The sequence below is a fragment of the Sceloporus occidentalis genome, unplaced genomic scaffold (genome assembly GCF_023333645.1).
Source record: "Sceloporus occidentalis isolate IW3139 unplaced genomic scaffold, rSceOcc1.0.p SCAF_1, whole genome shotgun sequence".
Classification (NCBI taxonomy): domain Eukaryota; kingdom Metazoa; phylum Chordata; class Lepidosauria; order Squamata; family Phrynosomatidae; genus Sceloporus; species Sceloporus occidentalis.
Window position 1 is genome coordinate 17,747,972 of NW_028316981.1, and position 16,729 is coordinate 17,764,700.

Below are 16,729 nucleotides of genomic sequence, written 5' to 3' on the forward strand. Positions count from 1 at the left end.
GAAGGTGGAAAAGCAATGGGCACTCGCGACCGGGTAGACCCGAAGAGGGGCCTTCCGGATCGACCCGGATCTGACCAGGCTTTATGGGTCAGTCTGAAAGGGGCCCTAGATCACCTTTTCCAAATCAGTATCTATACTTTAAAAAATCAAGCCAAAAGGGGTAGAAAATGGTTAATCATTGATCATTAGGAATTTGGAAGGATCTGTTAATGGGATGCAATTAGGAACCCATGCTCAAAACTTGTTGTTCTTAATTGCCTTCAAGCTGGCTTTGACTTATGCACTAAATTCTATAGGATGTTGCCATGGTAGTTAAAGTGGAGTCGTAGCACTATAATTGTGCAGTGTGAAAGGGCCCTTGGTCAGGAGGCTTAGCAAAAAGCTGGAAAGGAGCTAAACCAGGCAAAGCCAGAGGTTAAAAAACATGCAGCCTGAATTAGGTCCAAGACACACTGCAGAAATAATCCAGTTCAAGACCACTTTAGGTGCCCTGGCTCAGTGCTATGGAATCCTGGGAATTGTCTCTGGAGTCTGGAGTGAAGATGCAGCCTGAATTGGGTCCAAGACACACTGCAGAAATAATCCAGTTTGAGACTGCTTTAACTGCCCTGGCTCAGTGCTAGGGAACCCTGGGAAGTGTAGTTTTTTGAGACATTGAGCATTCTTTATCAAAAAAGGCTCTGGTGCCACAACAAACTACAATTCCCAAGATTCCCTAGCATTGAGCCAGGAGTTAAAGCGGTCACAAACTGGATTATTTCTGCAGTGTGTTTTGGACCTTCGTTATTAAAAATGCTCAAGGTCCAATCCATACTGCAGAAATAATCCAGTTTGAGACCGCTTTAACTGCCCTGGCTCAGTGCTAGGGAACCCTGGGAATTGTAGTTTTGTGAGAAAGAGCTCTGGTGCCACAATGAACTACAATTCCCATGCATCTGAGGAAATATGCTTAAGTCTAAGAAAGCTCATGCTGCCAACTTTTTTTCAGTGAGACTCAAAGGTGCTACAAGATCTATCTCTCTATCATCATCACCATTATTATTATCATTATTAAATCCAAATGCAGCTGAAGAAGTGGACTTAAACTGGCAACACTGATATCCTGTGTAGACTCATTCTCTGGGGCTGTGATCTGGAAGCGTGGAGGTAATTCCCTTGTCAAACCAGGGAATCCTGGGAATTGTAGTTTGTTGTGACATGTTGAGACTCTGCTTTTACCAACAGCCAGGGCTCCATGCATGAAATTCTGGGCTTGGTGGTTTGTTGTGCCCAGAATCCCAGAATCGCAGGGAGCCTTGCAGTTAGAAGCAGTGCCAAACTGGATTATTTCTGCAGTATGGATGGCAATGGCCACAAAACAAAATTCTTGGAAGACAGGGCAGGGATGCCAACTTACCAGGTGCTCTGCCCATGTTCAGAGGCATATTTAATCACTAACACACACACACACTCTCAGGGACATCACATTCACATCACACAACTAGTAGGGCAGCCCATGGAAGGGAGGGAAGATGGAGATAAACATCTATTTTTCTACCCAGGTGCTCTGCCCATGCTCAGAAGCACCTTTCCACCTCTTTTTCTCACATCTCCTCTATTCTTCTACTTTCCCCCTCCACTAGATTCTCCTCCCATCAACCCAAATGGTCCTCACAGTACGACGACCCTGAGAGGTAGGCTTGGGGCACTCTGCCTAAACTCAGGAATTCAGAAATTCAAATGTCACTCTAAGGCACACATAGCAGTCCTCAACAGCAATCAATTAATGCATTAATTACCACAGTATCAACTATTGCCTTTGTGTGCCTTAAAATTTATTTCTTACTTGGAAATCCTAAGGCAATTAGGAAGACAGGCACAGCAAACCAAGATACCTCACTCCTCCTGTGCAACAGGCTGCAAGCCTGGCCCTCATCTCCCGCTTTGCATCTGCCCTGGATGAGTTTTTCCTGAGGGGGGGGGGGCAACCACTGTCCTCTCTCCGATTGGCTGAAAACTGTGAGTGTGTGACAACTCCAAATGATTGGTTGTTCTGTAGCCAGCCTCGCTCAGTCTGGAACTGAAATGTGCAAATGTCACCAAATTTGCACCAAAATAGAGCCAGGCACCAAAATCACACAAAAGGCTCTGAAAAGTACCCATTTTGGTGTGAAAGTCACCAGAGAGGCTGAGAGACTGTGGCTCCCTCCAACAAGACCCCTGGGGAGGCTCTTCCCAAGGGTCGGGCACCTCCTGTGTTGTCGTTTCATCATCAGGTGGTTTTAGTGGCAAGCTTTGCCATTGCCTTCCTCTGAGGCTGAGACAGTGTGATTTGGGTGTGTGCGAGAGTGTGCGCAGGTGTGCATGCGCCTTCAAGGGATTTTCTTGGGAGGTTTGTTCAGAGGGTTTACTTTTGCCTTCTTCTGAGGCTGAGAATGTGTGACTGTCTCAAAGGTTTTCTTGGAATATTTGTTCAAGAGGGGGTTTGCCTTTACCTTCCCTTAAGGCTGAGAGAGTGTGACTAGGCCAGTGGGTTTTTTTTAATGCCCAGGCAAGGGATTGAACCTTGGGCCTCCTCCACCAATGCCTCCTGCCGCACTTCCTGAGATGCATTTAACCTCAGAGGTGATCCAAAATCTCCATGTCTTTGAATTCAATTTTATTATTATCTGAAAGAAATAAGTTGGCAGCATGAGCTTTCCAAGAGCCTACTTCCTCAGATGCATTTAGGCTCTCAGGTGATCCAAAATCTCTGTCTTTGAATTGTATTATTATTATTATTATTATTATTATTATTATCATCTGAAAGAAAGAAGTTGGCAGCATGAGCTTTCCTAAAGCCTACTTCCTCAGATGCATTTAGTCTCACAGGTGCAACAAGATCTCTATAACATAAGGATTTATATTAATGTTTTTTTTAAATGTTAATGTTTTTAGCTTTTAGTTGGTTATGTCCTCCATTTTTATTGAATGCCCCACTTTGGGGGGTAACTTTTGTCCAACATTTGACGTACATTTTGTCCTACAAATTTTGGGTTGGACATTGTGATTTTATGATTTTCATTTGATGTAACTGTTATGGATTATTTTATGGAACCCGCCTTGATCCATAAGAGAGAGGCGGGATGATGATGATGATAGTAATAATAATAATAATAATAATAATAATAATAATATTTTTCCTACATTTTCCTGATTTGGTGGTAGAGAATTATGGAAACCCTAACCCAAAGGAGCTGCACGAGCCACGTCCATGTAAACAGTGGTGTGCCAAGATGGCGCCCACGGTGCACAGTAGGACTCGGGACATTAAAAAACATAGGGGCCCCAAATGTACTTTCTGCCCCAGGTCCCCTAAAGGCCTAGCTACAGGCCTGGGCACAGGTCTCAAGAGATTGAAGATGAAAGAGACACCTGCATTTGAAAAAACAAAGGAAGTGTAGAAATAGATTATTCAATGTACCTGGATTTGCATTCCATGACTTCTTGGCCTTGCCTTCTACTTCTACCAGATTTAGGCTGTGTTCGCATTGCAGAAATAATCCAGTTTGACACCACTTTAACTGCCATGGCTTAATGCATTGGAATTCTGGTATTTGTAGTTTGTTGTGGCACCAAAGCTCTCTGGCAGAAAAGGCTAAATGTCTCACAAAACTACAGTTCTCAGAATTCAATACTATTGAGTGATGGCAGTTAAAGTGGTGTCAACCTGGATTATTTCTGCAGTATGGATGCCTTAATGGGCACAAACAACCAATGCTAAGGGGACCACTGTGAGAGATGGTTCTCCTCATTGCATCAAGACTTCAAATTGCACTGCCACCCCCTTGTGTAGAAAAAGGGTCGGATTTGATCTCCAAAGAATGATGCTGAATGGAAAGTGAAGATAAGGTCTTCAGTATCAGCATCAAGAAAATCCACTTGGCCTGCATCATAATCCAGGTTCACACAGATCCTCTTGGGCTCTTTTTTCAAGATCACAGTGGTTGGCTCAGTGGTAAAAGCTGACATTTGGCAAGGCACAGACAAGTCCTCACATGCCTTCCCTACAGCCCAGATCCCCTCATCAAGATTCAGGTTAAAATATTCCCTTCGCTCGACAGAATTTCTTGCAATCCCTACTGCCCAGGCTGGCTCTCCCCCCAAATCTTCTTCCTGTGTTTCCCCATCCAGGATCTCCACCTCCCAGCAATGTCTTCCTGAGGTGAACCTCTCACAACCCAGCACACAGGGCTGCTTCTTGAATCTCTCCGGGCTGTAAGGCAGGTCTTGAGGTACCCTGTCCCATCGCAAAACCTTCAGATTCTCTGACACAAACAGTCGAGGATGTGCTGTGATAGGATCCAAAGTCACATTCACTGTAGGGTGGACAGAGAGAAGAAAGAAAGAAGAAACCAGATGTTGGAGTTTTCCAGAAAAGCTCATTCACAGATTCCACCTTCCCCTTGACATCACCTGAATTTGCCCAGATAGGATGAGGTAAAAAAGACTCACTGAAAGAAAGAGGTTGGCAGCATGAGCTTTTGAAGACTTCCGTGTTCTTCCTCAGATGCATTTGGTGATGCACTCCACCAAATGCATCTGAGGAAGTAAGAGTGAAGTCTATGAAAACTCATGCTGCCAACTTCTTTTTTTCAGTATGCAGAGATCTTGTAGCACCTTTGAGACAAACTGAAAGGAAGACATTGGCAGCATGAGGTTTTGCAGACTTAAGTCTCTACCTCCTCAGATGCATTTGATGGAGTGGAAAGCCAAGGATAGACTTATATATGCCATTAGTGGGTGAGAATGTCCATTCAAATTCAAAATGCTTTGTGTATACCATCACATCCCTCTCTGTTTCCTCCCACTCCTCCACTTCCTTATCTGCAGGCTATGGCTTCTTTGCTGTCTTTGTCCATCAACAACCATTGTTAAAACTGGACTTCCCAGTTCATTTCCATACAAAATGGCTTTTGAATTTGAATTGACATTCTCACCACACATGGCATATGCAGGTCTGTCCCTGGCTTTGCACTCCAACAAATGCATCTGAGGAAGTAGGCTTAAGTCTAGGAATGCTCATGCTGCCAACTTCTTTCTTTCAGTTAGTCTCAAAGGTGCTACAAGATCTTTCCATACTGATTTTACAGACTAATACAGATATATCTTTGATTTTTTTCCCTTTCAGTTAGTCACAAAGGTGCAACAAGATCTCTTTGCATACTGATTTGACAGGCTAACACAGCTATATCTTTAAACTCTAAAAAAGACTCAGTTGATGAACAGTCACTCCCACAAACTCCCCATATATTTATTTGACCTGCCCTTACTTAAATTGGGTCAGGAGGCTCGGCAAAGATGATGATGGGTGCATTGACACTGTAGAAATAATGCAGTTTGACACCATTTTAAAGAGCTTTAGCTCTGTCCTATGGAATCCTGGGGTTTGTAGTTTTGGAAAGTCTTTACCCTTTTCTGTCAAAGTGGGTTGATGTCTCACAAAACTACAAATCTCAAGATTCAGCAGGATGGAGCCATGGCAGTTAAAGTAAGTAAAACTGCATTCATTATTTCTACAGTGTACATGCATCAATGAGGATGGACCAAATCCAACAAACTGGACATTACATAATATTACTTATAGTCTGGCTATAAAGAAGTTTTTGAATCATCGCTTGGCTATGTAAATGTACTGGGTAACCTTGGGCAAGTCACAGTCTCTTAGCCCTAGAGGACAGCAATGGCAAGCCCCCTGTGAAGAAACCTGCCAAGAAAACCATGTGGTAGGGTTGTGTTTGAGTTGGCATAGGATGGAAATGACTTGAAGGCAAACAACACTCACATGAACACAAATCAAGAGTGTTCCCTATCAGAGGCTAGGTAGGTGCATTGGCCATAGGACTGCTGCTGCTGTGTGTGTCTTCATGTCTTTTCTGACTTATGGAAAACTATTTGTTCAGTGTAGTTTTGCCACTGCCTTCCCTTAAGGCTGAGAGAGTGTGACTTGCCCAAGGTCACCCAGTGGGTTTCCGAGGTCAAGAAGGGATTTGAACCCTGCTCTGTCAGTAGTAGTCCAACACTCAAACCACTACACCAACTTGGCTCTCTGCTTTAGAGATTCTCTCATAAAACAAATTCAAAAATGTCCCTTCCCTCCAAATCCGCCCCCCCACCAGTGACCTCTGAGGTGTGAGGACATTTTCTCTCATTTTGTCATCCCCAAGAGAGGCCCTCTTTACAACAAGAAGTAATCCAGAAGTCATTTCTTGTGATGTGTGCTTTTCTGTGCCTAAAATGTAGGAAGAGAGGGTAAAAATGTGGGGGAAATGCCACCTCTTTCCCTAGAGGGCATTTGTTTTTTAACCTCTGGAGACCACAAAAATACTCTGCCCAACCCTGGTATAAATGGAGGTCGAGGTTTTATCTTTTAGAATAAATAGCCCTGGTCCTGCCTTACCATCTGCTATTCCTGCTCTGTCAGCACTTTAGGTTTTTAGCCTGACACCAATATCAGAAGTGAATTGAATACATTTTAAATCTTAATGCACAATTGTTTTAATTTTTAAAACTGTGTCATTTTAAAAAAATTATATTTATACATTTTAATACTTTTGTATTGTTTATAAATTGTAATTTGATTTAGATTTGCTGTTCGCCTCCTTGAGTCTCTATATTGTGAGAAAGGCAGGATATAAGTAGTAAGTAAATCATCATCATTATCATAATCCTGAGATAGCAGAATACACGGAAACTGAGCAGGGGAGGGAGTGAAGATTTGCTCCCACCTCCTCTTTCCATGCTCCATTTATATAAAAGGTAACCTCTGCTTATCCTATTCTGGGCTAAACTGGTTTGTGTTTCTAATAAGCAAGCATGAATCTGACCTCACTCCTAATCTCTTCTCCAAGCCTAGGCAGATAAAGGGCAAAGTGAAACCACTGGCTATTCCAATAAAAGTTTGGAACAAAACCACACAAAATCCCAACTCCACACCAAAGAAGATACTCATTGACAAAAAAGCATCACATATTCAGGCATTAGCAATGGTTGGACTGGATGTCCCTTGGGAGTCTTTTCCAATACTGTGATAGTCTTTAAATATTTCTGAAACATTTCTCTACATCTATGAGTTTCTTTCATACTGTTACCTTGATTCATGCCTTGCTTCAGAGAATCTGTTATAGAGAGGAAAAGGATGACAAAATTTAAAGCATAATTATTATTTAAAAACAGAAACAAAAATCCAATCTTTTCCCCTACAGGTGAATAATTAAGATGGGTATTTAAATGTAGTTGATATCCAACTGATCCATTATTCTGATACATGCTATCCAAGTGCTAATGGAGGCCTTTTTAAAGATGGTGATCTTAATTTAGCATTTGCTGATCTATCTCAATGAAACACAACTTCCTTTCAAAACTTTTCTTCCCTCCCACCACATCTCCCACCCTCCCACCCCACAAACTACCTTTGATAAATAAGGATAATATTACACTGACACACCCCACAAGCTTGACTCTTCCTTATGCAAAATGCTTGAGACTAGAGGGTTTTTGGATTTCAGATTTTTGGGGGATCTAGGAAGACCTGTATTTGCATATACATATACAGTGGCCCATTCCTTCCACAGGGGATCCATTCTGGACACACACACCCACATAAGGGAAAAAACACATATGGTCAAGCCCCATTGAAAACAATGGGGTGCATCCATGTGGAGCACTGTGGCACGCATGCCACTATTTTTCCCATGGCACAGCTTCAGCATAAACTGAAAGCCATGTATGGTGTGCCCGTGTATGGCTGGAGGATGCAGTCCATAAATGAAGGGCTGAATAATTTCCACCTCTCCTCAAGAGATGAATACTGTGGCATGAATACTTTCGTGGACCCTAATTCAGCAGTATTCAATACCATAGACCATGGTTTCCTTCTGGAATGCCTGAGGGAGCTAGGCATTGGGGGCACTGTGCTCCAGTGGCTCCATTCCTACCTCTCGGGTAGATTCCAGATGGTGAGGCTGGGGGACAGCTGCCCTTTTAAAAAGAGCTGACATCTGGCATCCCTCAGGGTGCCATTCGGTCCCCCAAGCTGTTCAACATTTACATAACGCCATTGGGTGAGATCATTCAGAGACATGGGGTTATCAGTACGCTGATGACACACAAATCTATTTCTCTATGTCTCTGATTGTTGCAGTAACTCAGGATGGCATTTCTCCTCTGAATGCCTGCCTTGAGTCAGTAATGGGATGGATGAGGGAAAACAAACTCAGACTGAATCCAGAGAAAATGGAGGTACAGTGGGCCCTTGCCTTACATGGGGGATCTGTTCTGGACCCTCCCCCCATGTAAGGTGAATTCCACCTATGCTCAAGCCCCATTCATTTGAATGGGGCTCATGTGCGGCAGCGCGGGAGCATGCAGCACGCCATGGGCACATGCCCCATTCATTTGAATGGGATGTGCCGCCCCTTGCACCCCATGTGCTCCTCGCAGCTTGAGCGCATACGCTCAAGTCCATGTAAAGCACGCCCACGTATAACGCGGGCGCACTGTACTCACAATAGGTACCCTAGGTCCAGGGAAGGAAATTTATCATCCTGTACTTGATGGGGTCACACTTCCCCTAAATGACCAAGTTCGGAGTTTGGGAGTACTCCTGGACTCATTCCTACAGTTGTCATCTCAGGTAGATGCGACGGCCAGGAGTGCTTGGTACCAACTTTGGTTGATACGCCAACTGTGTCCCTACCTGGACCAAAAGGACCTTGAAGCAGTAGTACATGCTCTGGTAATGTCTCATTTAGATTTCTGTAATGCGCTCTACATGGGGCTACCCTTGTACCAAGTTTGGAAGCTTCAGTTAATTCTTAATGCGGCAGCCAGATTAATTATTAGGTTGACAAGGTCTGACCATATTAACACCAATTTTAATAGATCTTCATTGGCTGCCGATTAGCTTCCGGGCACAATACAAGGTGTTGGTTATTACCTATAAAGCTTGGTATGGCTTGGGCCTGAATTACTTGCAGGAATGCCTCTCCCTACACAGTCCACCCCACACTCTTAGAACATCTGGGAAGTACCTGCTGGAAATACAAAAAACCAGGCTGGTCTCAACTTCCCAATGAGCTTTCTCCGCAATGGCTCCTAAACTGTGGAACAGTCTCCCAGAGGAGATCCATCTGGCTGCCTCCTTCGAGGTTTTCAAGGAGGCAGTCAAGATGACTCTCTTCTGTCAAGCTTACTCACCCGACCTCATCTAAGAAACACCGTCCCATCCTACCTGACTAAGATTAGGACAATTCTACCCCACCGTCGCTCTGATAGAACTAGTTTAATTAGTTTGATTAACTTTGATGAAGCTTATTGCTTCTTATTGCATTGTATTGTATTTAATTGATGAGTTTTGTATATTTTTATCAGGTTGTAATCCCGCTTCAATCCACCTGGGAGAAGTGGGAAAATATAAATAAAAAAATATTTTTATTATTATTATTACAGCGTGCCCGCTGTATGTGGGTGCGCCATAGGCAGCTTTCAGCATACGCTGAAAGCCGTGCCGGAAGAGCCTGTTGCATGCCTCAGAAGACCTAATGGGGCGTGTGCTCATGGTGCGCGTGCACCACCACACTCCACAGGCATGAGCCCCATTAGTTCCTATGGGGCTTCAGCATACGCTGATTTCCCCTTAAACTGAGGGATCCAGAATGGATCCCCGCGTAAGGGGAGGGTGCACTGTATATATAATTCAGCTCCATTTCCCGTCAAAAATTTTCCTTCTTTCAAGGGACAGTGAAGAAAAAAGATGTGATAATGTGAGAAGGTCTAAGAAGAATAATTGATGGAAATAAGAGCAGAAGTGCTGAAGAGTAGAAGATTATTTTAGGGAAGGTTTGAACATTGTATGTTTAATTTGTTACTTTGTATGAATGTATGTAGGTTTATATGCTATTCTGTATGCATGTTTATGTATGTATATTTTTTTCTCCTAAGTCAATAAAAACTTATTAAAAAACAAAAACAAACAAAAAAACCTTTCTTTCAGTCCTTAAAATTACCTATTAGAAGACTATGGTCCCAGCTGGCTGTGATCAGAGCTTGTTCCAGGCATTCTGTTACATGGAGGAAAAGATGACAAAATTAACTCAGGCCATACAGCAACAGGGTCATTTCAGAAACAAAACAGCTCGATATTTTCACAGTGTACTTCACATTTAGATCTACATTTCAGTTAAGTTCAAGCTGTTTGCAAATACCTTTGCTTGTTTATAGTGTATGAGGTTTGTGTCAGGGTACTGACTTGGGGCTCACAACCATTCCTTCATCCCAAGTTCTTCTCCACTAGACTCATATTTTATTCATCCTAGGTTGCATGTAGATTGTAGAAATAAAGCAGTTTGACACCACTTGTAGCTCCCTCTTGTGGAATCCTTGGATTTGCAGTTTTACAAGGTCTTTAGCCTTCTCCACCAGAGTGCTGGTGGCCATCTCTTGTGGATGCTTTGATTGAGAGTTCCTGCATGGCAGGGGTTGGACTGGATGGCCCTTGCGGTCTCTTCCAACTCTATGATTCTATACAAGTGCTATGATTCAATAGGAAGGAGCCATGGCAGTTAAATGGTGTCAAAATGCATTATTTCTAAAGTGAAGATGCACCCCTAATCTACACTAGGAGAGAGATTCTATCAACCCTATGCAAGCAGGTGCAAAAAATTATGATGCAGATATGTGTGTTGATATGCCTTCAAGTCACCTGTTGACTTATGGCGACTCCATGAATGTCACAGGATTTTCTTAGGCAAGGAATACTCAGAGATGGTTTGGCCAGTTCCTTCCTCTGAAATCTAGCCTACAGCACCCAGTATTTATGGCTGATCTCCCATCCAAGTACTAATTGGAGCTGACCTTGCTTAGCTTCCAAGATTAGACAGAATCTGCTGCCTTAGGATAGCTAGCTACTCTTGATGTAGATGTAGGGCGATGCAAATAATCATGCCATTTTCATCTTGTTTCTTGTGCCTCCTATTGTGCAAGAAAAAAAGGCTAGAAATGGAGCACTGCTATAAATGTATATCCATTCCTCTGTCTAAGTTACCCACTTACCTTGAGAATTCTTCATAGCTTCTCTTAAATCAGAAGTTTTCTCAAAATAAATTCTGAGCATCTCTTCAAATTTTGGAGAGCGGTCCAGCAGATGCCCAACTGAATTCTTTTTGTACCTGGAAGGGTTGAGTACAGAAATAGAGTGTCATTGCATATCGGGGGGGGGGGGGGTCAACCAAAATGATGAAGGGTCTGTAAACCATGTCCTATGAGGAAGGACTTAGGGAGCTGAGTATGTTTAGCCTGGAGAAGAGAAGGTTAAGAGGTGATATGATAGATCTGTTTAAATATTTGAAAGGATGTCATATTGAACATGGAGAAGGTTTGTTTCCTGCAGCTGCAGAGAATATAACCTGAAGCAATGGATTCAAATTACAGGAAAAGAGACTCCACATAAACATTAGGAAAAACTTTCAGACCAGAATTTCTGTGACAGTGGAAGAAGCTGCCTCTGAGAGTGGTGAGGCCTCCTTCTTTGGAGGTTTTGAAACAGATGCTGGACAGCCATCTGTCAGGCGTACTTTGATTGTGTATTCTTGAATGGCAGTGGGTTGGACTGGATGACCCTTGATGTTTCTTCCAACTCTATGATTCTATCATTCTCTAAATATTCATACCATTCAATACCGTGCTAGGTCTTTATTAAAGATTAACATATGGGCCGGTGTCCCTCAGTCTCTCATGACAGCTCCTGCTGTGTCCAACTAACTTTTAATGATAGCAGGAGGAAAGGCTGACACCCCCTACAGATTATTCCTTCTTCTTGAATGAAATTAAATATGTCAGCAGCTTTTACGGAGGAGATTTAAAGTTTTGCAATGGACATGAGATCAACTGTAAGCTCCCCAATCTCATGGGAATTTCTTGACTATCCTTTATGAAACTCGATGAGTGAGTAAAAATATGGAGAGCACAGGTGCAGACTCAGATCTCTCAGTAATACAATTAATATTTCATGCAGAATAGGCATTTGCAACATGGTGTTGGAGGAGAGTTCTATGGATACCACGGACTGCCAAAAAGACAAATAAATGGGTATTAGAACAAATCAGGTTTGAACTCTCTCTAAAATCCATGATGACTAACAAAATGATTGCACTGCTTTTCCCCTGATCTGGGCAGGTGCTGAGACTGGGCTGGGCCAATGTGTTATCACACAGCTCCGTGCCCAGATCGGAGGCATCCCGTACCCAATCGGACTTCTCCCATTACTTTGCTAAGAACAGAAAAGTCCTGTTTTTAGCCAGTTATGGGAGAAGTCCCAAACTGGTATGGGATGCCTCCCATCTGGGCACAGAGCTGTGCAATAAGACACGGTCTTAGCTCATGCCCAGATCAGGAAAAGGTAGCCAGTAAGATAATCTCCTAAACTGAGACTGCCATATTTTGGACATGTCATGTCAAGACATGACTCGCTAGAAAAGACTATTATGCTTGTTACGATGGGAGGCAGTAGGAAAAGATGAAGACCTCATTCCAGATGGATAGACTCAATCAAGGAAGCCACAACCTTGAGTCTGCAAGATCTGAGAGAGCTGTTGATGACAGGATGTCTTGAAGGTCTCTCATTCATAGGTCACCATAAGTAAAAGTCAACTTGATGACAATTAATGACAAAGGAGTTTACATATTTTATCATGCCATCTTCATGTACATAGGTCTTGTGCTCCTGCATAAGCTAGGAAAGCATCCAGAAGTGAAACCATCTAAAAGATTGCGTGCGCTCCATTACTTCTTCCTGGCATACTGAGGCTTCTTCCAGTGCGAGCTTCCAGCGTATGCTGGAAGCCGCTTAAGGCACGCCTACGTATAATGCAGGCACACTGAACCTTGACTGTGTATTCCTGCATGGCAGGGGGCTAGGTCTCTTCCAAATCTATGATTGTGTTCTGTGAAGAGGAAAAACAGGGAAAGAGCAGAGAAAGAGGCACATACCTGCTTAAGGTATTTCTGATGTCCTGAAAGAGAAACAGATAAAGGTATTTCACAATCAATTTTTCCCCTTCATAATCTAGAGATGATAACTTTGCATTTTCTTTGTTTGTGGAAAAGAAATGGATATTCCAAGCATCGTGCCTTCTTAAAATTTCAGGAAATCTGGAAGGCATTTTCGGTTTAATTCTCACCTGGAGATATTCACTTGCAGGCTGCTGGCACTTCTTTTCTAGCACTGTGATCCTTTGACTGAGTTGGGAAATATCTTCAGAGATTTTGGTGAGGTTTTCTTCCTCCCCTTTCTGGAACTCTTCCTCCAGCTCTCCCAGCTGAACCAGGCAGAAGTGCTTCTTCTCCTCAATAAATTTTTGCAGTCCTTCAAAGAAAGAGGTCATCATCTGCTTCTCTGTTTCTAATTGAATCTAGGGGGTAAGACACAGAAATTAAAGGAGGGCAAGAGGTGCGATTCAGTAAAGGGAAGTAATGAAGAATGAACCAGTAATGAAGAGCATATAACAATAACAGCTGTTGGTACATTGACTATAAAGTATGTCTCTACTCTGTAAGTACACATGTGCTGCCGCCACACTGCAGAATTAATGCACTTTGACAATGCTTTAACTGTCATGGAATTCAAGGATCTATAGTTTTTTAGTGCGCCAGAGCTCTGATAGAAAAGGCTAAGTATCTTACAAAATTACAAATTCCATGGCAGTTAAAGCAATTACAGAGCCCATGTGGCGTAATGGTTTGTGCATTAGACTATGTCTTAGGAGACCAGTGTTCAAATCCCTGCTCAGCCATGGAATCCCATTGGGTGACCTTAGGCCAGTCACAGAGGGTGTACAGACTGGCCATTAAGGCCGGCCTGGGGGCAGTGTCAGTGCATAGCATCCACACAACACACACCCTGACACATCAGCAGCAGCAACAGCAACAAGTTACAAGTGATGTCAAACTGCATTAATTCTGCAGTGTAGATGCAGCCAAAGAGATATATATGAGGTGCACATATTGACATGAATGCAATGGTCAGCTAGAGTAGAATCAAAGAATCTACTAAAGTTAGCTGCCATTTTATATAAGGGACACCATTTTACTATGCCATTGTATGTAATGAGACTTGAACATCCATGGATTTTGGCATCTATGGCAAGGCCTAGAACCGAACCCCAGTGGATACCAAGGTCCCACTGTACTTGTGGACTTTCTGCTGAATGTGCAGATTGGCTTCTTTGATAAACATCCTATTGAAGTGGTTTTGCATGTGTAGCCTCTAGAATTGGACCTGTATCAGGGACACCAATCTCCAGTCCTTATAGTTCAGTTAGACTCTATGGTTTATCTGCCTGCAAAACTGTGCAGGCAAAGCTTGCATTTCCTCACCTTTTGTAATATGTAATCCACTTCTCATTCAGGCAGGGATGTCAAGACGAAAAGTAATGAATTTGTATATTTGAACCCAGGATCTGGTGTGATACAGGCTGCATCTGCACTGCAGAAGGAATGCACTTTTACCCTGCTTTAACTGCTGTGGCTCAATGCTATGGAATGCTGGGGTTTGTAGGTTGGTGAGACATTTAACTTTCTTTGTCAGGGAGCTCTGGTGCCCAAACAAACTACAGATCCCAGGATGCCATAAGATGGTGCCATCACAGTTAAAGCAGTATCAAACAGTATTAATTCTACAGTAAGGCAGCAGCCACAGATGCATCTTTTAAAAGCTGGAAAATGATTTTGCTTCACTGATAAGAGCCATGGGGATGGTCTAAACTGTTGATACACAATCCCAACACATGAGCCCCTCATAGCAACCACCTACCAAGCGGTCTTGCATTCTCTGTTGTCCGGCCAGTTTCTGGCCTTGGAGTTTCTCTCTCTCTGCCTTCAGGGACTCCAGGTGGGCCTTGATTTTTTCCTGCAAAAACAGATATGTCTCTTGCTCACTCCAGATGATGCCAGTCAATGATTTCCTTAGAAATACAATTTTGGATGTGAGAATTGAAGGACTGATGACTTTCTGACAGATATTCCCATTTTATCCTTTGTAAAAAATTAGGGCTCTTTTTATGAGAACAAGCATGGGGGAGTAGTTTAAGCATTGGACTATGTCTCTGGAGACCAGGGTTCAATTCCTTGCTCCGGCATTTTTTTTTAGAAAAAACACTGGGCAAGTCACACTCTCTCAGCCTCAGAGGAAGGCAAAGGCAAACCCTCTTTGAACAAACCTTCCAAGAAAGCCCTTGGGCAAGTCACACTCTCTCAGCTTCAGAGGAAGGCGAAGGCAAACCCTCTCTGAACAAATCTTGCCAAGAAAATCCTTGGGCAAGTCACACTCTCTCAGCCTCCAAGGAAGGCAAAGAAAGACAAATTTCCTCTGAACAAACCTTCCAAGAAAACTCTTGGGGAAGCCACACTCTCTCAGCCTCAGAGGAAGGCCAAGGCAACCCCCCCCCTGAAGAAACTTGCCAAGGAGACCCCTATCCCCATCCCACCTTGTACTCTGGGGCCACCTCCTGGATGGGGAGGACGCGGTGCCCCCTGTGCCCGGTGGCCCTGTCGCAGACCAGGCAGATGGGGGCCTGGTCTTCCTGGCAGAAGAGCTTGAAGGGCTCCTGGTGCTGCTGGCAGCCTCCTCCTCCACCTTCCTCCTCCTCTTGCCAAGCCTTGGCGATGGCCACAATGTTGGCCAAGGGCCGGTTGGGCCTGAGGCTGTTCTGGGAGATGCTGGCTCTGCACTGAGGGCAGCAGGGGAAGACTCCCCCTCTCCTGGGCCTAGTCTTCCCCCAGAGCTGGAGGAGGCAGCTCCGGCAGAAGTTGTGCCCGCAGTCGGTGGCCACGGGGTCGGAGTAGAGGTCCAGGCAGATGGGGCAGGTGGCCTCCTGGCAGAGGGCCTCCCGGGAGGCAGCCATGGCTGGAGGAGGCACAATAGAGCCACTTAGTTTCACTTCTCCTTTCAGCTGGCGGATGGCCCTGGGCTCCCTTCCCGGAATTGCATCACTGCAGAGGGAGGAGGAGAGACAGAAGGAAAGAAAGAAAGAAAGAAAGAAAGAAAGAAAGAATGTGTCAATGGGCGAAAGGAGGAGGGGACAGTATTGTAACAAAGTCACACTCTCTCAGCCTCAGAGGAAGGCGAAGGCAAACCCCCCTCTGAACAAATTTATCATCATCATATCATCATCATCATATAAAAACAGTATTTTATTATAACAACATTACCATAGTTATAAATAATGTTATCCTAGTATCATATATATATATATATATATATATACACACATATACATATACATACACACACACACATATAATGCTATAGTGTGTGTGTATATATATATAATAAAAGCTTTATTTTTACCCCGCCTCTCTGTCAAAAAGGCAATCCACGCCAGCTTACAATTAAAATCATTAAACATTATATATAATGTTATAATATAATGTATACATATATACAGTAGTTATTATAGTACTATATAATACACACATATATATAGTTATTATAGTACCATTGTGTATACATATATTTATACACATATAGTTATACAACCATATAAGACTATACATGCATGTGTGTGTGTGTGTGTGTATATATATATATATATATACACGCACACAGAGACATATATAGTATGTACATTACACACACACACACACACATATATATATAGTGTGTGTGTGTATATAATGTTATATTATATGGTACTATAACTATATATATAGAAAT

The 16,729-nt window shown here is 43.2% G+C and overlaps 2 protein-coding genes across 2 annotated transcripts in view; both read right to left on the bottom strand.

The window, feature by feature from the left end:
* Nucleotides 1–3,765, bottom strand: part of LOC149321002 (zinc finger protein RFP-like) — a 28,961-nt gene extending 25,196 nt beyond the window's left edge. Inside the window, exon 1 of the mRNA XM_089514507.1 lies at nt 3,443–3,765. Coding sequence (XP_089370633.1) covers nt 3,443–3,454 — 12 coding nt within the window. The 5' untranslated portion in view covers nt 3,455–3,765. The remainder of the gene's footprint in view (nt 1–3,442) is intronic.
* Nucleotides 3,766–3,777: 12 nt separating this feature from the next.
* On the bottom strand, nt 3,778–16,075 carry LOC149321004 (zinc finger protein RFP-like). The gene is made up of 8 exons (XM_089514530.1): nt 15,501–16,075; nt 14,828–14,923; nt 13,197–13,427; nt 13,006–13,028; nt 11,071–11,186; nt 10,026–10,079; nt 7,110–7,136; nt 3,778–4,337 (listed from the first exon to the last, which is right to left on the bottom strand). The coding sequence occupies exons 1-8, from the start codon at nt 15,915–15,917 to the stop codon at nt 3,778–3,780; spliced, it is 1,524 nt and encodes a 507-aa protein (XP_089370656.1). The 5' UTR covers nt 15,918–16,075.
* Between the last annotated feature and the right edge of the window lie 654 nt (nt 16,076–16,729).